The sequence below is a fragment of the Eurosta solidaginis genome, chromosome 2 (genome assembly GCF_040869045.1).
Source record: "Eurosta solidaginis isolate ZX-2024a chromosome 2, ASM4086904v1, whole genome shotgun sequence".
In the NCBI taxonomy this organism is placed as follows: Eukaryota; Metazoa; Arthropoda; class Insecta; order Diptera; family Tephritidae; genus Eurosta; species Eurosta solidaginis.
In genome coordinates, this window is record NC_090320.1 from 224,193,110 (window position 1) to 224,215,931 (window position 22,822).

At 38.2% G+C, this 22,822-nt stretch overlaps 2 protein-coding genes across 4 annotated transcripts in view; one reads left to right on the forward strand and one right to left on the reverse strand.

Annotated features, from left to right (window-relative positions):
* The window catches only part of IKKepsilon (I-kappaB kinase epsilon), a 51,474-nt gene extending 29,475 nt beyond the window's left edge, over nucleotides 1-21,999 (reverse strand). The window contains exons 1-9 of one of the 3 annotated variants that reach the window (XM_067767128.1): nucleotides 21,773-21,999; nucleotides 20,677-21,703; nucleotides 20,459-20,610; nucleotides 20,077-20,204; nucleotides 19,945-20,020; nucleotides 19,621-19,745; nucleotides 19,370-19,547; nucleotides 18,497-18,778; nucleotides 5,137-9,562 (exon numbers count right to left, since the gene is read on the reverse strand). In XM_067767128.1, the coding sequence (XP_067623229.1) occupies nucleotides 9,455-9,562; nucleotides 18,497-18,778; nucleotides 19,370-19,547; nucleotides 19,621-19,745; nucleotides 19,945-20,020; nucleotides 20,077-20,204; nucleotides 20,459-20,610; nucleotides 20,677-21,703; nucleotides 21,773-21,856 (2,160 nt within the window). In that variant the 5' untranslated portion in view covers nucleotides 21,857-21,999 and the 3' untranslated portion in view covers nucleotides 5,137-9,454. Of the gene's footprint in view, nucleotides 1-5,136; nucleotides 9,563-18,161; nucleotides 18,442-18,496; nucleotides 18,779-19,369; nucleotides 19,548-19,620; nucleotides 19,746-19,944; nucleotides 20,021-20,076; nucleotides 20,205-20,458; nucleotides 20,611-20,676; nucleotides 21,704-21,772 lie in introns of those variants that run through there. The other 2 variants (XM_067767130.1, XM_067767129.1) reach the window with 2 other exon arrangements.
* LOC137240633 (uncharacterized) lies at nucleotides 2,670-16,451 on the forward strand. The gene is made up of 2 exons (XM_067767131.1): nucleotides 2,670-2,694; nucleotides 13,683-16,451. The coding sequence occupies exon 2, from the start codon at nucleotides 13,925-13,927 to the stop codon at nucleotides 15,167-15,169; it is 1,245 nt and encodes a 414-aa protein (XP_067623232.1). The 5' UTR covers nucleotides 2,670-2,694; nucleotides 13,683-13,924; the 3' UTR covers nucleotides 15,170-16,451.
* Nucleotides 22,000-22,822: the final 823 nt, after the last annotated feature.

Genomic DNA, 22,822 nt, shown 5'->3' on the forward strand with positions numbered 1-22,822 from the left:
CTCATTTGCTATTGATCTTCTACGCCGTGGAGCGAAGGAAATCCGCGACAGCCAACTCAGTGATCCCACACTAAAAGGTATTATTGATTGTTTCGAGGGTGAGACTGATGATGCGGTACATTGGGCCAAGAGAGGATATACGATGAACGATGGCGTTCTCTATTGTTACAGCGACGAAGAGAACGAGGATGCACAGCTGGTCGTTCCGAAGTCCGAAGTTCCAGATATTTTAAATACGTATCACAACAAAGACACTGCTGGACATTATGGAATCGACCGGACTATGTCAAAGGTATCATCGCGTTATTATTGGCCAGGTATGCGGAAGGATATTGAGAATCATGTCAAAAAATGCGTTGAATGCCAGCGCTATAAGATAACGAACCTGAAGCCAATTGGCCTATACCAAACAAACTCCAGTAAACAACGTTTTGAAGCCGTAGCCATTGATCTGTTTGGACCATTACCACCAGATGCGACCGGAATGCAGTGGATTTATATTGTGGAAGATGTCGCTAGCCGTTGGGTGGAGCTCTTTCCACTAAAAGAAGCTTCTGCCGAGAGCTGCGCAAAAACGCTTATAGACGAGGTATTCCTACGCTATGGAGTCCCTAGACGAATAATCAGCGACAACGGTGTGCAATTCGTATCCGGTGTGATGCAGAAAGTTGCCTTCTGCCTGGGCATACGCCAAGTATTTACGCCATTCTACCATCCACAAGCGAATCAGGTAGAGCGGAAGAATCGAGACCTCAAGACGCAGCTGTCCATTTTGGTAGGAACAAATCAGCGCGATTGGGCGGAGAAGCTGCCCGCCATACGGTTCGCAATGAACACAACACGCTGCCAAAGTACTGGTCATACCGCCGCTTATCTTACGTTTGCGCGTGAATTGCGTACAATCGACGACGTCAACCATGACTTAAGAGCTATCGTCCATTCGGAAAACTTCATTGCTGAAATCACGCCGTACCTAAGTACGCTCGCTGAGATGTTCAGAGCCACGCAAGAATGCGAACGAAAGCAACAAGACACTAACAAAGCCGTCACGAATAACCAAAGACGGGACTAAGAAGGTTTAGAAATTGGAGCTAAGGTGCTTGTGACCACTCATATTTTGAGTAATGCTGCAAAGGGTATAACATCAAAATTTATTCCACGACGAGATGGGCCTTACGTAATTATTGACAAACAAGGTTCTACCTCCTACGTAATTGCTCATGAGGACAATCTCCAGTATCCACTGGGTACATACCATGCATCATCACTGACACCATATCGTAGTTCTGTCAACGTTCCCGAAGCTCCGGTAAACATGATAAGACGCCGAGGACGTCCTCGAAAGACCAATAAATAGGATACATCATCGGGTCGATTTCTGTATCCTAGGGGGAGACTGTAATAACCATGATTAATGTCATCAATGATATTTGTTTCATTTTACTTGTAGTATACGATAAATGCTATGTTCAATGTTTTACATGTAGACTCGTTGTAATGTTTTGTGAAAATACCACTCTGTGCTGCGCACAGTAATGACTTAAAAATGCATCACTGACGATCAGCATCGTCATGATCGCCTATAAATACTGTGTAAGCAATGTAATTGACAGCCATTTTTCGTTTGACTGCCTTAAGCCGTGGTTACTCACGAACGTACGTAGAAAAAACGTGTCAGCTGACACGACCTATCTTATGAGTGTGCAATGTAAACGAAAACTCACCGACGTGCAACGCCCGTACGTACGTAGCCCGGAACGTGGAAATCAAAACAATTTTGATTTTTTCCGTAAGAACGTGTCATCTGATCGCTCTCTCACTAGACAGAGTTGCCTAGTAAACTTTTGTGCGCTAATTTTTGACCGTTTGCAATTTTATGCAAAAACACCTAATTAAAGTTTGAAAAATTGTGAAAATAATTCGAAATAATTATGTAAAAGTGCTGATTATAAATATTTAATCTATTTATACTTATTTAATAGTATTCCGGCCTTTTACAATATCAAAAATTAAATTGGAAAAAGCTGATGTTTCCATAAGCATACATGCAAAATGGTCAATGGCAACAGTGCTTATCTGTAAACAATACACACACAAATATCTTATGTACATGTACACAGACGCACACATTGATTCCTACGGGCTTGAGAGTTCGGTCAAACGTGCTTCGTACGACAAACGTCCTTACGTACGGCACACGTCGGTGGGTAACTGGCGCATTACCTGTTAGTTCGTCCAATATTGCTTTGGTCAACTAGCAGCAATAAAGCATACATACAAACGAAATATTAGTACACGTGTTTTTATTCGATTGTCTACAATTCTGTGTGCGACTCTCGTCCTAATTATTGGACAGGTCCATTTGGAAGAGTAGACGCGGTCGAAGCATACATACAAACGAAATATTAGTACACGCGTTTTTATTCGATTGTCTACAATTCTGTGTGCGACTCTCGTCCTAATCATTGGACAGGTCCATTTGGAAGAGTAGACGCGGTCGCTACAACAAAAATAAGGAATTGTTGGCTCTGCCAATCCTATGAGCTATAATCTGAGGAACGGCAAGGCTAGCGTTTCAAATATAAAATGATCTGGCAACAACACAAATAATCGCATGACAACCTGGCTGTTTAAGAGGCTTAAACAATTGGCCACTTCACTCCGCTCAAGGAGTATCAAAATCAAAAAAAACAAGTAAGGAAGGTTAAGTTCGGGTGTAACCGAACATTACATACTCAGTTGAGAGCTATGGTGACAACATAAGGGAAAATAACCATGTAGGAAAATGAACCGAGGGAAACCCTGGAATGTGTTTGTATGACATGTGTATCAAATGGAAGGCATTAAAGAGTATTTTATGAGGGAGTGCGCCATATTTCTATAGGTGGACGCCATTTAGGGATATAGCCATAAAGGTGGATCAGGGTTGACTCTAGAATGCGTTTGTACGATATGGGTATCAAATGAAAGGTATTAATGAGTATTTTAAAAGGGCGTGGACCTAAGTTCTATAGATGGACGCCTTTTCGAGATATCGCCGTAAAGATGGACCAGGGGTGACTCTAGAATGCGTTTGCACAATATGGGCATCAAACGAAAGGTGTTAATGAGTATTTTAAAAGGGAGTGGGCCTTAGTTCTATAGGTGGACGCCGTTTCGAGATATCGTCATAAAGGTGGACCAGGGGTGACTCTAGAATGCGTTTGTACGATATGGGTATCAAATGAAAGGTGTTAATGAGTATTTTAAAAGGGAGTAATCCTTAGTTCCATAGGTGGACGCCGTTTCGAGATATCGCCATAAAGGTGGACCAGGGGTGACCCTAGAATTTGTTTGTACAATATGGGCATCAAACGAATGGTGTTAATGAGTATTTTAAAAGGGAGTGGGCCTTAGTTCTATAGGTGGATGCCGTTTCGAAATATCGCCATAAAAGTGGACCAGAGGTGACTCTAGAATGTGTTTGTACGATATGGATATCAAATTAAAGGTATTAATGAGGATTTTAAAAGGGAGTGGTGGTTGTTGTATAGGTGGTCGCCTTTTCGAAATATCGCCATAAAGGTGGACCAGGGGTGACTCTAGAATGCGTTTGTACGATATGGATATCAAATTAAAGGTATTAATGAGTATTTTAAAAGGGAGTAATCCTTAGTTCCATAGGTGGACGCCGTTTCGAGATATCGCCATAAAGGTGGACCAGGGGTGACCCTAGAATTTGTTTGTACAATATGGGTATCAAAAGAAAGGTGTTAATGAGTATATTAAAAGGGTGTGGGGCTTAGTTCTATAGGTGGACGCCGTTTCGAGATATCGCCATAAAGGTGGACCAGGGGTGACCCTAGAATTTGTTTGTACAATATGGGTATCAAAAGAAAGGTGTTAATGAGTATTTTAAAGGGAGTAATCCTTAGTTCCATAGGTGGACGCCGTTTCGAGATATCGCCATAAAGGTGGACCAGGGGTGACCCTAGAATTTGTTTGTACAATATGGGCATCAAACGAATGGTGTTAATGAGTATTTTAAAAGGGAGTGGGCCTTAGTTCTATAGGTGGATGCCGTTTCGAGATGGACGCCGTAAGCCATAAAGGTGGACCAGGGGTGACCCTATAATTTATTTGTACAATATGGGCATCAAAAGAAAGGTGTTAATGAGTATTTTAAAAGGGTGTGGGGCTTAGTTCTATAGGTGGACGCCTTTTCCAGATATCGCCATAAAGGTGGACCAGGGGTGACTCTAGAATGAGTTTGTACGATATGGGTATCAAATTAAAGGTATTAATGAGAGTTTTAAAAGGGAGTGGTGGTAGTTGTATATGTGAAGGCGTTTTCCAGATATCGACCAAAATGTGGACTAGGGTGACCCAGAACATTATCGGTTGGATACCGCTAATTTATTTATATATGTAATACCTGGCAAGATTTTAAGGGTGTTGTATTTTGCCCTGCAGAACTTTTTCATTTTCTTCTACTTAATATGGTAGGTGTCACAACCATTTTATAAAGTTTTTTCTAAAGTTATATTTCGCGTCAATAAAACAATCCAATTACCTTACCATGTTTCATCCCTTTTTTCGTATTTGGTATAGAATTATGGCATTTTTTCCATTTTTCGCAATTTTCGATATCGAAAAAGTGGGCGTGGTTATAGTCGGATTTCGTTCATTTTTCATACCAAGGTAAAGTGGGTTCAGATAAATACGTGAACTGAGTTTAGTAAAGATATATCGATTTTTGCTCAAGTTATCGTGTTAACGGCCATGCGGAAGGACAGACGGACGACTGTGTATAAAAACTGGGCGTGGCATCAACCGATTTCGCCCATTTTCACAGAAAACAGTTAACGCCATAAAATCTATGCCCCTACCAAATTTCAAAACGATTGGTTAATTTTTGTTCGATTTATGGCATTAAAAGTATCCTAGACAAATTAAATGAAAAAGGGCGGAGCCACGCCCATTTTTAAATTTTCTTTTATTTTTGTATTTTGTTGCACCATATCATTACTGGAGTTGAATCTTGACATAATTTACTTATATACTGTAAAGATATTAAATTTTTTGTTAAAATTTTACTTTAAAAAAAATTTTTTTTAAAAGTGGGCGTGGTCCTTCTCCGATTTTGCTAATTTTTATTAAGCGTACATACAGTAATAAGAGTAACGTTCCTGCCAAATTTCATCATGATATCTTCAACGACTGCCAAATTACAGCTTGCAAAAGTTTTAAATTACCTTCTTTAAAAAGTGGGCGGTGCCACGCCCATTGTCCAAAATTTTACTAATTTTATATTTTGCGTCATAAGTTCAACTCATCTACCATGTTTCGTCGCTTTATCTGTCTTTTGTAATGAATTATCACACTTTTTCGATTTTTCGAAATTTTCGATATCGAAAAAGTGGGCGTGGTTATATTCCGATATCGTTCATTTTAAATAGCGATCTGAGATGAGTGCTCAGGAACCTACATACCAAATTTCATCAAGATACCTCAAAATTTACTCAAGTTATCGTGTTAACGGACGGACGGACGGACGGACGGACGGACATGGCTCAATCAAATTTTTTTTCGATCCTGATTATTTTGATATATGGAAGTCTATATCTATCTCGATTCCTTTATATATGTACAACCAACCGTTATCCAATCAAACTTAATATACTCTGTGAGCTCTGCTCAACTGAGTATAAAAAAAGAATTGGTTTAGGTTTCGTATATTCATAGGTTAACGAAAGTGCAAGATTTCTTGGTGTCCTCAGTTTTTATAATATTACCTATGTTCAATGTTCAGCCATACTAATAGATCGAGGCATAGTTAATAAATTCACTATAAAATTAAAAAAAAATGTTCTAAGGAATTAGCAGTTCAGTACTTATCGGGTATTTGTAAACTGATTGCTTCCTATTTCTACTACTGTTTAAATTTTTCCCAAATTATTAAATAAAAACTTGTTTCGTTTTAAACAAAAATAAATAATTTGTCTGGTACACTTTAACACAAGTGCTACATATGAAACTTCAGCCAATTCAAAATTCTTTATTTTAAAAAATACTTTCATCTCTACAGCATCTGAAAGGCTAGATTTTAACTTGTTACACATACAACCGGAAATTTAGAAACATCTTTCAGACTCCACACTAGTTTACCCTTCTAGTGTTGATAGTGTTATACATCAAATGTACACCCCGAGATCCACCGAATGGGAAAATGTCCATTTATTTTGAAATCAGATCGTTGAGTTTTGTAACGTCTAAAGAAAGAAGGCTGTATATAACCCGAAAACAAGATTTCCTTTGATTTAAAATTAGATTTTGCAAAAATAAAAAACACCGGCCCCAATTCATCAGCGAAATAAGTTTAAAACTAAAATAACTGCTTCAAACAAATGTTTTCATACATTTAAAAAAGTAATTAAAGAATGACGGGTCTTCTTGTTACACGAGCAACCGATAAATTTGATGCAAAGGACTATGGAGGTGGACTTAGAGTATTTCGTTGTAAGTAGCCGTCTTTGGCAGCTCTGCAGTAAACACGGTGCAGTCACACAAACCGACAGTTTCGCATTACAGATTTTATGACTTCCTCCGAAGTGGTGCTAGTCGGATGCAGAGCGGGACGTTAGTAACTATCTCAGAACCACCGACTAGATACTGAAACAGTTAAGTACGCTTATTAATAATTCATACACCGTAACGCCTTTATATTTTATTTTGCGTCAAGAATATACGGGCACCAAGTCGCTTGTCGTCGGCAACTCGCTTTGCGTAGTCTTTCTTCTTTTCACAAATTCTTTTCTCTTCAATATTTATTTTGAAAATGCAAATTTTTTTAACTTTAATACATCACTATGCTGCTACTAAATAAAAGCACAACATACTCATAACCAGCAGCTTAAAGGCCGTGACACAATGACATTTTTCATAAAGATGCGCTTAGCACAAGCTTATGCATTCCAATAATATCGCCACAATCAAGCAAGATGTTGCGTTTGTAAATATGAAAGAACTTCAGACTTGGCAATTGAAGTTTATTTCGCCTTGCCCATTCACATAAAAAATTTCGCAAAGCACTGGTATAAACATTAGCCCTATTCAACAAAGATACTTGCTAACATATTTTGTGTCGTATTCGATTGTTATGTTGCAGTTTTTAATTGCGAAAAATGTTAGAAAATATACCAACCAGTGAGAAAAATAAGTTCACTTGCAAAGTGTGCCAACACCCTTAGCCAAAGCAAATGTCAAATTCTTCTTCTTATGATTTGCTTGGAACAAAATTTGGGAGATTGCAACTTTTCAATATCAGATGGCGCCAAGGTCGCTCATTCTACCGTTCTCCATAAAAATACGTGCAACCTACTCATAATGCATAGGCTTGTGTTAAACTCATCTATATGAAAAACTGCTTATTTGTCGGAGCTATTACTCACACATACACAAGAAAATCATAAACTACATGTATATAGCTAAATAACCAAGTATGAGATTCAACTGTTCCAGAAGACATGTTCGTGGAAAGCCTAGACCTCAGGAGAAATATGCGAAAGAGGCAACAGAGTAGAAAATCAACGCACGCTGAGGAACAAGGAATCAGATTGATTTAAACACGCCATTAGAGAAGTACGCGATAATTGTAATTGTGGAGTACTACTCCCAAAGTAGTCTCAATAAAGAACATTTGCCGTACTGAATATTGAAGTTATTTATCCGACAGTTCAGTGATTCGAACGTTAATAGAAGCTGCAAAATAGTCAGGATTTCCCAAAATTCATAACAATATAAGGCTGGGGTTGTTTGATTCCAATGCTAGGAATTCTTCCAAACTAGACAATTTATTCAAAAAAAATTGTTGAATTAGTTCTTGACAAAAGTCAATTCTATTTTTGATAGTAATCACTCAATAATTATATTGAAATTTTGAGTGATTGCTATTGAAAATCGCTGCCTTTATGCATATAGCCTAAGGATATTCGGCCTTTTGTTTAATTGCTGCAGTTACTTACATCAATTATCGCAAAGGCAATGAGTGGCTTTAGGCCAGCGTGCAAGAATGGTATTTTCAGAAAATACAGCCAAGAGTCGTGTTAGGATTGCAACTCGAACAAGACCGATTTGTAAATGATGATATCGCGCCATCGATTTTCGATAGCATTTGGGTTGAGGAAAAAAGTTCCACTACGCATACCCAAAAAAATTATTTTGGAGCCTGCGAAATTTAATTTTTTTGACTTTTTTTCCACTTTTATTTTTAAGGTTTTTTTCATGATCTACTAAAAAATTTTCATATGCATACCCTGTCCGACCCAAAAATGTCCGCTAAAATTTTTTTTTTTTAAACTGTTTTCGCCAACGTTTTTAGCGGACATTTTTGGGTCGGACAGGGTAAAAATGAAATGAAAAATTTAAAATAAATGAAAATTCTTTTAGTATGTCATGAAAAAAACCTTAAAAATCAAAGTCGAAGAAAAGTAAAAAAAATTAAATTTCGCAGGCTCGAAAATTTTTTTTTTTGGGTATGCGTAGTGGAACTTTTTTTCCTGAGCCCAAGTCCTATCGAAAAATCGATAGCGCGATATCGGCTAATAAATCGACGCAGTCTAGTGTATATACTTATACTGATTTCACACAGAAACTTAATCGAATCACATTTTTATTTATTGGAATTTCCCTTTTCACACAGGGCCACCTGCTTCATTAAGCGAACATATGTGAGCAGCCCCAAACAAATATTACGCTTTTACAAAAAATAGTTAAAACAGATAGTAGCCGTTTCCTCTTTAACTATAATGACAATAAAAATAAATTGCATGCGTAATTACTCATAGATGTTGCACCTAACCAAATATATGCCTTTTTCGATAGTCATATGTGACCCGGCCTATGAAAAGGAGGCTTATGACTCAAAAAAGAAATTGCGAGAAACAGCTATTAACAGCTGTTTTTTTTCGAGTCATAAGCCACCTTTTCATAGACCGGGTCACATATTATCTTTGCGGCAAATGCAGCGAAAATAAAATTTTGAATTTTTTCGTGTTTTTTTATATTTCGTATTTTTGTTGTCATTTTTAAATGGGAAATGAAATTCAAAACTCCACACAAAGCCGACAGATTTTTCATTTTCACTCCATTAATTCATTCGTATGATTAAGAGCTTGTATTTTGTATGGAATATTGAGTTCAATAAGGGCTTTAATGTAGAAAACCTGACAAATTATTTCATTAAGCATCTGTGTGAAATTGGCATTATGTATTACAATTAAAATATAAAATTTTTGAAAATAATATAAAATAATTGTTTTATGACTAAACTACTTAGTATTACCTGTTAATGGCTTAGCATATAAGTAAATGTATATTAGGGACATTAATTGTGAGCCCTCAAATTAATCATTTTTAACAGTCTTAGCTTATTTGTATGAGTTAAGCAAGTTTTTTATAATAAAAGTGCTTAAAATTAAATCGCACCACCGCTTGCATCAATGCCCAATTCCTTAAGTTTATTTATAAGTATTTCATTTTGATGCATTATTTGCAAAACTCCTTCATGTTGTTCATGCATTTTCTGAATAAAAAAAAAAAAATTACAAAATTGAAATAAATACAAGGCATATATGTAATACTCCTATATTGCTAATACCTATATGACACTACTTTATTTTTGCTTGGATTCCAAGCTTAAAATACTGACGAATCTTTATCGGAAAGTCAACATGCAAAAACAATTTCAAACGATAGCAAGAGAGACCAATATTGCCCACAAAAGGAATAAGTTTGACATGTTATTGTTGACTTTTCTTCATTTCATTTTTCACCAAATTTTTTCACAATAAAACTATGAAAATATAGCCGAAAACATATTTCACGATCGTTTGGTTGTTTTTTTTTTCACAAGAACGTTGATTTTCGTTACATATTTGTACACAAAATTTTCAAAATAACAAGTAAAGAAAGCTAAGTTCGGGTGTAACCGAACATTACATACTCAGCTGAGAGCTCTGGAGACAACAACAACAGCTCTGGAGACAAAATAAGGGAAAATCACCATTTAGGAAAATGAACCTAGGGTAACTTGGAATGTGTTTGTATGACATGGGTATCAAATGGAAGGTATTAAAGAGTATTATAAAAGGGACTGGGCCATAGTTCTATAGGTGGACGCCTTTCCGTGATAAAGGTGGACCGGGGGTGACTCTAGAATGTGTTTGTACGATGTGGGTATCAAATGAAAGGTGTTAATGAGTGTTTTAAAAGGGAGTGGCCCTCAGTTGTGAAGGCGTTTTCGAGATATCGACCAAAATGTGGACCAGGGTGAACCAGAACATCATCTGTCGGGTCCCGCTAATTTATTTATATATGTAATACCACGAACAGTATTCCTGCCAAGATTCCAAGGGCTTTTGATTTCGCCCTGCTTTTTCATTTTCTTCTACTTAATATGGTTGGTGTCACACCTATTTTACATAGTTTTTTCTAAAGTTATATTTTGGGTCAATAAACCAATCTAATTGCCATGTTTCATCCCTTTTTTCGTATTTGGTATAGAATTGTGGCATTTTTTTCATTTTTCGTAATTTTCGATATCGAAAAAGTGAACGTGGTCATAGTCGGATTTCGGCAATTTTGTATACCAAGATAGAGTGAGTTCAGACAAGTACGTGAACTAAGTTTAATATTATATATGTCGATTTTTGCTCAAGTTATCGTGTTAACGGCCGAGCGGAAGGACAGACGGTCGAATGTGTATAAAAACTGGGCGTGGCTTCAACCGATTTCAACAGAAAACAGTTATCGTCATAGAATCAATGCCCCTACCAAATTTCACAAGCATTGGTAAATTTTTGTTCGACTTATGGCATTAGAAGTATTGTCTAGAATAAATGAAAAGGGCGGAGCCACGCCCATTTTGAAATTTTTTTATATTTGTATTTTGTTGCACCATATCATTACTGGAGTTGAATGTTGACATAATTTACTTATATACTGTAAAGATATTCAATTTTTTGTTAAAATTTGACCTTTAAAAATTTTTTTTTGCTAATTTTTATTTAGCACACATATCGTAATAGGAGTAAAGTTCCTGCCAAATTTTATCATGATACCTTCAACGACTGCCAAATTACAGCTTGCAAAACTTTTAAATTACCCTCTTTTAAAAGTGGGCGGTGCCACGCCCATTATCCAAAATTTTACTAATTTTCTATTCTGCGTCACAAGGTCAACCCACCTACGAAGTTTCATGGCTTTATCCGTCTTTGGTAATGAATTATCGCACTTTTTCGGTTTTTTGACATTTTCGATATCTAAGAAGTGGGCGTGGTTATAGTCCGATATCGTTTATTTTAAATAGCGATCTGAGATAAGTGCCCAGGAATCTACATACCAAATTTCATCAAGATACCTCAAAATTTACTCAAGTTATCGTGTTAACGGACAGACGGAAGGACGGACATGGCTCAATCAAATTTTTTTTCGATATTGATGATTTTGATTTATGGAAGTTTATATCTATCTCGATTCCTTTATACCTGTACAACCAACCGTTATCCAATCAAAGTTAATATTCTCTGTGTGCAAAGCACGCTGAGTATAAAAATAACCCTGGGTGGGTCCAACATCGGTATGGGGATCAAAATTATATCCACGTAGAATACTTTTTTGCATTAGTGTGTGTACAACAAATCTGGCAAAATCCATCAAACACATGAAAATTTAAACCCATTATTTGCTTATGTATATGTTTTGGCAGAACTCAAATTTTTAATTTTCGGTTTCGGATTCTAAAAACAGAGGTCGAAACGTTTCTTTTGGTACCACTTTTTTTGCTAAATATTAGGTGCTGCACCGTTTTGTAAAACGTAACCAATCTTTGAATAGAAAATTGATAAACGTGACAAGAATGTTGAATTTTTAACTAAAAAGAAACAATTTTCTGTTTAACTTTTGGCGATAAGTGAAGAATTGAATGAATATTACTTGGGAAAGTGATCCGTTCTCTGAGTGTTGAATATTTGACCTAGAAAACGTGTACTACTTTCTACTTTTATTACGTTCCTTAGTCTCAGTTAAAATTAAAGAAAATTTTACCTCCGAAGAGATTAAGGCCAAGCTTCTCTTTTAATTTGAGCCCTGCTCCTTTAATTTTTTTCCTACAAATTGGTGGGATGACACGGTGACTTCGAACGGCATCTGCAAAGCAGATGAACTTTCACTGAGAAGCTTTTCATGGCGGAAAACACTCGGAGCGTTTGCCAAATCGCTTAGAAAAAACAGAAAAAACTTGTTTCTAAATTTTTTTGAAGTTGCTTTTCCCAGTTGTACGCATGATATTCGGTGTGGTAGGCGGAGCACACTACCACCACACCACCGGGGCCCTATCCAATATGCACCGAAAAAATAAATACATAATGAATAAATGAAACAAGATTCGCCGCGGGTAGGTGAGGTTGACAATTAGGTTGGAGAAGCTAAAAAAAATGTTTAATTCGGATGAGCCGTTTCTTTGTTATCAAGCCGGACTTTTATTTTGGCCTTAAAAAATAAAAGCCCGGAATTAACATTTATTTCCGGTCTTTTATTTTTAAAAGTCCGAGTTTAACTAGTTCTATCGGACTAAAAAAATATAAATATATATTTTACTTTTATATGTGGACTTTTATGGAAAAAGTTCGAAAAATAAAAAGGATGCATGAGTCGACATGATATTGCTATAGGGATACCTGAGAACTCAAACATTTTCACCTAGGACAATTTATTGACCCGGACTTTTTCGACCCCGAAGAAAAACATAATTATTATTTTCCGTCCCTGTATACGAGACGTTTTCATATTAAAGTGGGTTACACTAACAGAACAATACCCAAAACTTGCAGAAGGGGAACGTACACCCCATAGGGAAACGCGAGTCACTCTATCTCAACTTCGATCTGGATACTGTAACAAGTTAAACTCTTACCTATCCAGAATCAACCCCGGCATACAAAACATATGTCCTGCTTGTAACGTGTCCCCACATGACACCAACCATCTCTTCAACTGTATTGTGGAACCAACGCCTCTAACACCCCTCTAATTATGGTCCGCCCCTGTTGGAACTGCAAATTTCCTTGGACTCCCCTTAGAGGATATTGATGACAATTTGTGATCGGTCGCACCTATTGGATGGAGCGAAACACTGCTACAACAACAACAACAGACGTTTTCATAAATCATTAAAATTATGCAGGAATTCCAGCTAGGCCAATAATATTCTATATATGGATCATATAGATCGAAGTATACATTTAGGATAATTTCAGAACTGTTTTGTAGATCATTTCCGAATTTGTGTCGGATCTATTTTAGAATAGTTTCGAAACAATTGGGGATAGTTTTAGGGTCATCTATGGACTCTTTGTAACCATTTTGAAACGGTCCACGTATAATTCCTGGGTTGTTTTTGGTATTATTTGAGTACTTTTGTGGATACTTTCATTAGGAAGCTTTTGGGTTCATTTATTTCGATACTTTTTCGGAACAGGTTCCTGATAATTTCACATTTTTCTGGGATAGTTTCAGCATTACTTCGGCATTCTATTGTTATTGCGGGATGGAATCATGGGAAGTTATTTAATAAATATTTTAATCAATAATCTAATACATATATATTCCCTGAAAAAAAAAAAATTAAATAAAAAAATTTTAAGCACTTCCGACAGTTACCAGCACAGACTTGAACATGATATTGGCTGCAATATCTGCACAAACATCGACAGTAACATCAATGTCGTCGCAAACGGAAGAACAGAATACATATATGACATCACAACTGGAAGAACAGAAGACGTATATGGTATCCCATCTGGAATTCCAGGAGACACGTATTACATCCAATATTGAAGCACAAGAAACGCGCATTTCAGAAATTTCGTCATAAATATCAACCGATATGGCATCCCAACTGGAATCGCAGGAAACCCGTATAACATCACAATTGGAAGAACAAAAGACATATTTGGCATCTCAACTGGAAGCGCAAGAGGCACGTATATCTGAAATGTCGGCACAAATTTCGGAACAGGTATCATCGCAGCTCTTTGTGAAACTGGAAGAGCAGGATGCAAAAATTTTACAACTCGAGGACAAAATTGATGCCGAGATAGAAGCGTTAAAAGGTCGTATGGAGAAGTTACAACTAAACCGCCCAACTGTTTCAGCAAGCAATCCAAAAGTAAAAACACCATCATTCGACGGTTCTGTTCCTTTCCAGGTATTCAACCTTCAATTTGAGAAGACGTCAGCAGTGAACAACTGGAATGCGGAAGATAAAGTTGCTGCACTCTTCATGGCATTGAAAGGGCCTGCAGCTGAGATTTTACAAACCATTCCAGAGGGCGAACGGAACAGTTATGAAGCATTGATGGGCGCTCTAGAAAGACGATACGGAACTGAGCATAGGAGGCAGATATACCAAATGGAGTTACTGAACCGCTTCCAGAGGCCTGGTGAAACATTGCAAGAGTTTGCGTCGGATGTTGAAAGGCTGGCATATTTAGCGAATGCGGACGCACCCGTGGAATATACCGAAAAGGTAAAAATCCAGAGCTTTATAAATGGCATACGGGACGTGGAAACGAAGCGAGCGATATACGCAAACCCAAAACCTACATTCATAGAAACGGTATCACATGCTCTGATTCAGGAAACTGCTTCGCTTCTGTGTAAGCCAGTTTTCAAAGCACGCCATGTGGAAGTAGAAAGGCCAGAGTGGGTAGACGCAATATTGGAGGCGCTGAAAGGATCGCAAAAGCGGAGTGAAAGAGTTATCAAATGCTTCAAATGCGGGAAGCCCGGTCACATTGCACGTCATTGCGATCTTGGTCCTGGTAGTTCCAACTTGGGTGGCAGTAAACGCAAAGCTGGAGGAGATGAGCAAGAGCGTGTCAAATGTAAGGAACGAAAACTTGCCCCAGCTATTGAATGTCCTGTGATATCTATCTCGCAAATTGGAAGAAACTCGAGCAGTCTTACCGTCAAAGGGAATGTGGATGGCAAGGAGCGTGTACTGACAGTAGGTACGGGCGCATCTCATTCCTTAATCCGATCTGGCTTGGTCAACAGGAGAGTAAAATCTTACCTGGAGCAAGGTTGCGTACGGTCACAGCCGAGTATAACCAAGTTCAGGGAGAAGTGATATTTGAAGTCTTAATTGGGAAGGTTATGGTTCTACACAAATTCATTGTGGCGGAGATTGGGAATTGACTTCTTAGTTGACCATGACATCAGGATGGATATGCGGAGAAGGATTATGCGCTATGAGAACCAGGATGTGCGACTTAACTTCAGTTTGGAAAAAGGGTTCAGCAGTGATCCTGGTAAAAGACACTCGACAAAGAGCACGAAAGTCAAATGTAAAGGTTGATGGATCGAACGGGCCAAATAAGCGAAATCAAAAGTACCTGCGAGAGAAATACTGGCATTGACAAACCCTAATGGACGCACTAAAACGACTGAAAGAATTTTCCAGAAAGAAGGCAAGCGTGGTTTCAAGCCAGTGCGCTCGACTGTTATGAAACATTAAGACTATACTGATGATGCAAAGTCAATCCGTCAAGGTCAAACTCTGCGAAGTAGTTCTTCATTGGCCAAACACCAGAGTGCGAGGGTACGATCCAGGATAATGAGTAGTAAGATGAAACGCAGGTACGATGAGAACAATAATTCGGAAGGTTTCTTGGACGGAGATTTGGTACTGTTATACAACACTCACCGGCAGAAAGGTGTTCCATCCAAATTTCGGTGCAGTCGGGAAGGCCCGTACAAAGTTGTGAAGAAGATCAGTGACACCATCTACCGCATACAAACCATTGAGAAACCACGAAGTAGAAGAGTGGTACATTTGGAGATGCTAGCGGCGGTTAGATCAGGAAATTTGTATGATCGGGACGATCAGACTTAGGTGGAGGGCAGTGTGACGAATACTAGCAACACTAAGGGGTACTATCATCTCTAAGCCGATACTAAGCAGTGACTCGTATGCACATCAACAAATCAATCATTATACCTGCCCATATATCCATACGAGCAGCGGAGAAGAGACCCACAAACACATGCATATATCTTATCTGAGATGCTCACAAAAGAGGACAATAATTTGTGCAAGTATACTCACATATACACGCGCATATGAGAAGCTATAAACGTAGTTATAGCTGATAACTAACTAGTAAATTCTAGAATAGAAAAGCCTAGAAATATGTAACGAGGAAACCAGGCAGTATAAAAGGCGGCAACAGTAGATGCACGACAATCAGTTTGATTTAAGACGCTATCTGGCGAGCAATAGTAGTGTTATTGTGAAGTACTTTAATAAAGGCCATTTTGCATTATTGTATAGTGGAGTTATTTATTCAACAGTTTAGTGATTCGAACGTTGGCAGAAGGTTGCAAATAAGAGGAATTGCAGTAAATTCGTTACAATATAAAAGTGGAGCGCACATTACTTGGATTGGAAAATTGGTAGGAAAGGAGATATTATTAGTCAATCAATTGCGCTCTACCTTTATATTTTTACTTCTCATAAATATTTTTGCAATTTCTATGTCAAAATTTAAAAATCAAAGTTTAGCAAGAATATGCCTTTATATGGGAGAAATTTTTCTCTGATTTTTGTCCATTTATATAAAGGAATGGCTTACAATTTTTTTATTTTGTTTTTATTTTCTCCTTTTCTTATATTTTATCGGTGTCTTAACTTATCTCTTAAGTTTTACCCTTGTAGCTCAATGAGAACCATAAAAATCTGTTCCAAAATTCCCTCCGTTCCGTTTGATTTTTCTAAATATCTCAGTCCGTGCGCCCCCTAGCGAAACTTTTTGTATTGTGTAATCGGTTGTCATCGACCTCTGAATTAAGCTCTAAATTTTTAGCCTCTAGCTCATCGAGAAGTTACTTAAAACCCGGATTCAAATTTCCAAGTTGTTATCTAATTTTTTCGATCCGTCCGTCACCTAACGGAATTTTTTACCTTTGTCACGGTGTCTTATGGTGATTTCTTTTCTACACGAAAATGTCGCCACTTTCAGGGGCAAACATTTTTAAGATTCTCACTTCGCCCTGTGAAATTTTAGCCACTTAAAATGTTCAGTGCCACCCTGCATGACTTGAAAAGAACAAAAATTGTAACAATTTTTACAAAAAAATGCAATTCGTGGGGTTCTTGTTGTTGTAGCGATAAGGTTGCTCCCCGAAGGCTTTGGGGAGTGTTATCGATGTGATGATCATTTGCCGGATACAGATCCGATAGGCCCCGGTACCACAGCACCATTAAGGTGCTAGCCCGACCATCTCGGGAACGATTTATGTGGCCACATTAAACCTTCAGGCCATCCCCTCTCTCCCCAACCCCAAGTTCCATGAGGAGCTTAGGGTCGCCAGAGCCTCGTCTGTTAGTGAAACAGGATTCGTAGCGGATAGGTGAGGTTGACAATTGGGTTTGGGGAAGCTATATATTGCGCTGGCAACGTGAAGGGTTGCGCTACACAGCCCCTTGAATCTGGTATTTTAGTCGCCTCTTACGACAGGCATACCTACCGCGGATATTCCTACCCCCTAACCCGCTGGGGCTCGTGTGGTTGTTCGCTGTCAACTGTGATCGCAAATTGCTTTTGAGTGAGGCATGATGCGACACATACGTACATATATAGCATTCGCTTCAGCTTCGTGTGATTCATCAGCTAATTGGCAGGGCTGTTTTCTGCACCGCCAATGGCAGCGAGGGCAAGTAATGTTGCATTTTGGGCTATTTTTAGGGGTAGGTTGTTGAGGCTAAGCTGATTTTACAACAGAACACAACTTTTTGAAGGATTGGCGTGAAGGCGACATTTTCGTGTAGAAAAGAAAACATCATTAACCTGTCTCTGAGGTTTCATGGTAGTAGCTCAATCAGAAGTTACTTTAAAATCGATCTCAAAACACCAAATTTCCAAACTCTTATCTAAATATTTGGAGCCGTGTGCCACCTAACGGAATTTTTTCTCCTTTTCTTAAATTTTTTCGGCGTCGTATACTATCTATGAAGTTTTACAGTTGTAGCTCAATGACAACTTACATAAAAATAAATCCCAAAATGCCCTCCGTTTCGTACGATTTTTCTAAATATCTCATTCCGTGCGCTCTCTAGCGAATCTTTTTGTATCGTGTCGTCGGCTGTCATCGACCTCTGAATTAAGTTTGAAATTTCAAGTCTCTAGCTCATCGAGAAGTTGGTTAAAAGCTGGTTTGAAAATTTTCAAATTCTTATCTAATTATTTCGATCCGTGCGCCACCTAACGGTTTTTTTTACTTTTGTTGCATTGTCACGGTGTTCTAACCTATGTGTAAAGTTTCACGTTTTTAGCTCCATGAGAAGTTACTTAAAAATCGATTGCCAGGTTTGTACGAAAAGCGGACAAACATTCAACTGACCTAATATAAAGGAAGTAAAAACAAAAGCCAAGTGCATATACATATATGTAAGTACCTTTATAAGATTTCTCTGCATATTTCTGGCCAACTTATTATTGTTGGTAATCACTTTTGAGTTTACATCGGATTTTATTGCCGATTTTAGGTGATACAGTTCGTCACGTATATGATTCAATTTTTGCTCATAGTCACGCACATCCTTTTCCAATATTTGCGTTTTAAGATAAACAGTTTGCGCTAGTTTATACCAATCGGCTAGACATTCGGCCATTTGTGCAACAGCTGGTTTAACGTCATCCAATAGCAACGCTTTAATGCGCTTACCATTACGATCCACCTGTGATTGACATAAATTTAGAGTAAGAAATTAACTGCTCTACTGCGAAATTTTGTCAATTTGTTATATTGCATAAATTGTTAAACTAATTGAACCAGGTTTTGGCAATTTATTTATCAAATGTAAAGCTATTCATAGCTCAACACAAAGTCAACACTAATAATGGTATAACAAATTGATTTTCGCTTATTAGTCGACCAACCAGTTGAGTTTCAGCAAAGGAGGGTAGAAGAGGTACTTGGCGACCTATCCCCGGGTAGTGTCATCTATAACATGACCTGTCGAAGAGACAGATGGGATACGGTCAGCACATATGTGAGGCATATACTTAGCAGTAAACGAGAAGACGGACGCCTAGCCCATTAGCGTGCCATAGAGCTCACGTAGCGCGCACCCATACCCGAAGTAATGCTAAACGCGGTCCCACGTACGGGGATTTGCGCGGCCCGTGGGAGGTTAGGTTTTAGTGGGTAGGCCTTCATGGAAGAAGGTAGTCCTACATTCCGAGTTTCTCGCAGTGAGGCTTAAATATCCCGGTCAGTGCATAAAATCATAATTGGAGTTTGAATTATAATGAACTAATATAGTTACCTTAATTTTTTCCAAAGCATGAAATTGTTCATCATTGTAGGTAAGTGTGCGTGTAGCCCGATCACGTAGCAAATGTTGCCATGAATCACGTAACCGTTCCACCAAATACTTAGCTTGTGGGCTCGCTCTAGTACGGCAAGGGCAGCGTTTTCCATGCAGAGACGAAGTCCACTGATCGCTGATATTACAGAAGCATTGATTGAGAAAAGTTAGCACATCTTTGAAAATTCAATAAATTCACTTGTACATACTTTAGTGCATCTTCGACAACAAAATGTTTATACATTTGCGTTATTACATCGGCAGCATCATCGAAATTTGGTTTAAGATCATATAGTGTAGAGAGTATGGGTTTAAGCTCATTTTCAGGCTTGTTCTAAAGTACACAAATAAAACTCTATCATGACAGCTCTCATTAAAATAAAAAGTTTTGGAAAATGATTAAGTCTAACTTCGGATTTAGATACTCAATGATGTTTGTTTTATTAATTTTAATCGAGCCTTTTTTATTTAAATACTCAAAAAAAGCTCAGACTATCAGACCACTATACGTATCTTAGTCTTAGTAAACTTACTACTTTAGCAAGGCGTTTTACGGCATCCGCATAATCAAGTGTTGTAGTTAATAGGTTTTCTAAATGCTTGGTTTTTCTAGCAAAAAAATTATTGACATTATATGGCTCAAATGTACAAAAGAAATTATATACTTTAGCAACAAAGTTATAGTTGTAATCAGCATTGCTATAAACTGCTCTACGCCGCGTTTTATTAATATATCCGTAGAAGTTAAAGTATCAATGCGTCGCTTGCATTCGTGACCAACACTGCAGGCAGCCTGGTGTGGTGGAAAAACAATAAGAAATCAATTTTCATATGGATATATAAAATTTCTTATATTTTAATTGCTTGGGTTGCGATATTTTGATTTTTTTAAATTTATTTCAAATAAGGAATGAAGCTGTAGCATAAAGTAAACGAAAGGGTTTCAGGATTTTACTACTTTTTTTTTTTGTGCCTTTGTTCTTGAAGGCCTCAGTTGGAACACATTATTATTATCATAGTGATAATATAAATTGTAGTTATAATAACCTTAGCAAGACTGGCATCATTTTCAACCGACACATTGTTAGGAAAAATTGGAAATTTAGGCAACTCCAGTTGTTGTGGTAATTGTACATTATTGTCATCACTGCTATATAAAAATATTGGTGTTTCCGTCTTAGTAGTGGGAAATGCTTTAGCTATAATATAAAATTGAAATATTATATATTCCAAATGACGCGTATTATGAAATCTTGTTTACTTACATACAGTAGAGGAACCTACTTTCTTTTCCAAGTGCTCGTTATTAAATAATAACAACTGCTTTTCAACGGGTACTTCAGTTTGTAGGTAAATACGTTCGCGGAAATGTTCAATTTGCTCTTCAGGTTCGAGAAAAATCTCCAATGAGCTAGTACGATTTGTGAAGAAAACATGCAAAACGGTTTTGCGCAAAATTAAAGTCACCTCCTGAAAGAAACGATCAAATGACCAAGTCTTTTCGCGATTCTTTTCCAATAAACCAGCCAACAGCGGCGTGACTAATGTTTTTATCCCTTCTGATAAGTGACAATATGGTGGCAGAGTTGTTAACCACTCAATTGGACCATTTTCGGATAGTTGTTGACCCGAAATGACACCCGAAGCCTTCTTTGTAGTAATTTGATGCATTGTTTCTCGATTTTTTCGTCCTCCATATGGACGGAAAGGTAAATTTCCCGTTGCAACATGATAAAGTGTAACTCCAATAGACCACAAATCTACATTTGCTGTAAATGAACGATTAATTTGTTTCCGCAGCACCGCCCGTTCATACATATCCGGATGTAAATACTCCTCAGTGCCATATAATGATACGAATGCTTGATTATCATCAAGTTCACGTGCTGCACCAAAATCAGTTAATTTATAAATTGTTTGTCCATCTTCCGATATAAATTTCATTATGTTTCCTGGTTTGAGATCACGATGTACAAGATTATTGTCTCGTAAATGCTTCATACCAGCGCATAAATGTTCTAATACTAAGAGAAATTCATTCTCTGGCAAACCGTAGGAATTTTCTGGGTCATCCAGTATATTAAAAAGACTGCCACCAGTACATAGCTCCATTACAATCACCTTGCCTCTACCCTCCTGATCTTCTTCGATGGCGAGTAATTTGACTATGTTTTCATGGTGCAATTTCTTTAGTGCTTCGAATTCACGCATTTGAACATCTGGCGGTCTCAAATGACTGTAAGGATTAAATGTTTTGACAGCTACAGATTCGCCAGTATTTTTGTTTACTCCCTTTTAACAAAGCAAAGATCAACTATTGTTCATATTTTTATAGCGTTGGTGTAAGTACTAAATATTTACCTGGAAAACTGACCCAGTTGCTCCTTTTCCCAACACACTAGTCGTGCACCACACGTAATTCAGTGAACCACGTAGAAAAGCCATGTTTCCCCTTCTATTTTAATAGTTTAAAAACTTGAGCGACAGAATATTAATCAACAAAAAAGGCAAAAAAAAATTACTTAATGGTAGATAGGAAAGTTACTGTGAGGATTGTATGGCACATCACCAACAACTCCAAAACACACCTCGCGTTCCAATGAAGCACGATCCAGAAACGGATAGAGATTTAAGGGTCAATTAATGGTGACTTATATCCATTAAACCATAACCAGATAAAACAACTGATCAAACCTACCCTATGGAAATCAAAGTAATCGATTAATGGTGCCATACCATAACGCTAACGCCGCTTCCCAAGGCCGTCGGTTCTATGTACCGGAGCGACTCGGAATTTTTCGCCACCAATGACTACCATTTCAGCGTAACCCCATTTAATTTGTTGCGTCCCTCCCACAAATTGTCATCCTCCCAGCAGCTCCTTACAGCGGGACTGCTCCATATTCTCTTGTCCGAGGAGGTATCGAACCCAATCCGGGTCCGTCTCCCGACCCCGGTCCTGAGAATGGTTTGCTGCATCTGCCGGAAAAGAATCTTTTTAGGACGGTCATACTCTTGTCTGTGTGTCTCGTGTAAGGGATGGTTGCATCGGACAGGTTGTTCTGGGCTAGATCCCAAAACCAGACGTCCACGTAACTTCTATAAATATTTTGTGGCTCCTTGCTGTTCACACCCTAGGACGTCCCGTAGTCTGCGCCTTAGCGCCCCCAACTACCTTCCAGCAGCCCCGCTTCTCAGCAAGCCACAACAAGTACCCGCTGTTGCTGGCGCCCCACGGCGTCACCAACTCTTACGGCGGCTCCCACTCATACCTACAATCTCCGTAGTAGAGTAGGAAACAAAACCGAGCATCAGCCTCTGCCCCCGTCTTCTCCTCCCTCTTTTCCGGCAGCAATTGTGTAGGTCAGGGAAACAGACTCTTAGTTACTACCTCCCTTTGCACCGTTTTCC

Bases quoted from the DNA above. Each gene is read 5' to 3' on its own strand.
- LOC137240633 (XM_067767131.1), top strand. From the start codon at position 13,925: ATGGCATCCCAACTGGAATCGCAGGAAACCCGTATAACATCACAATTG.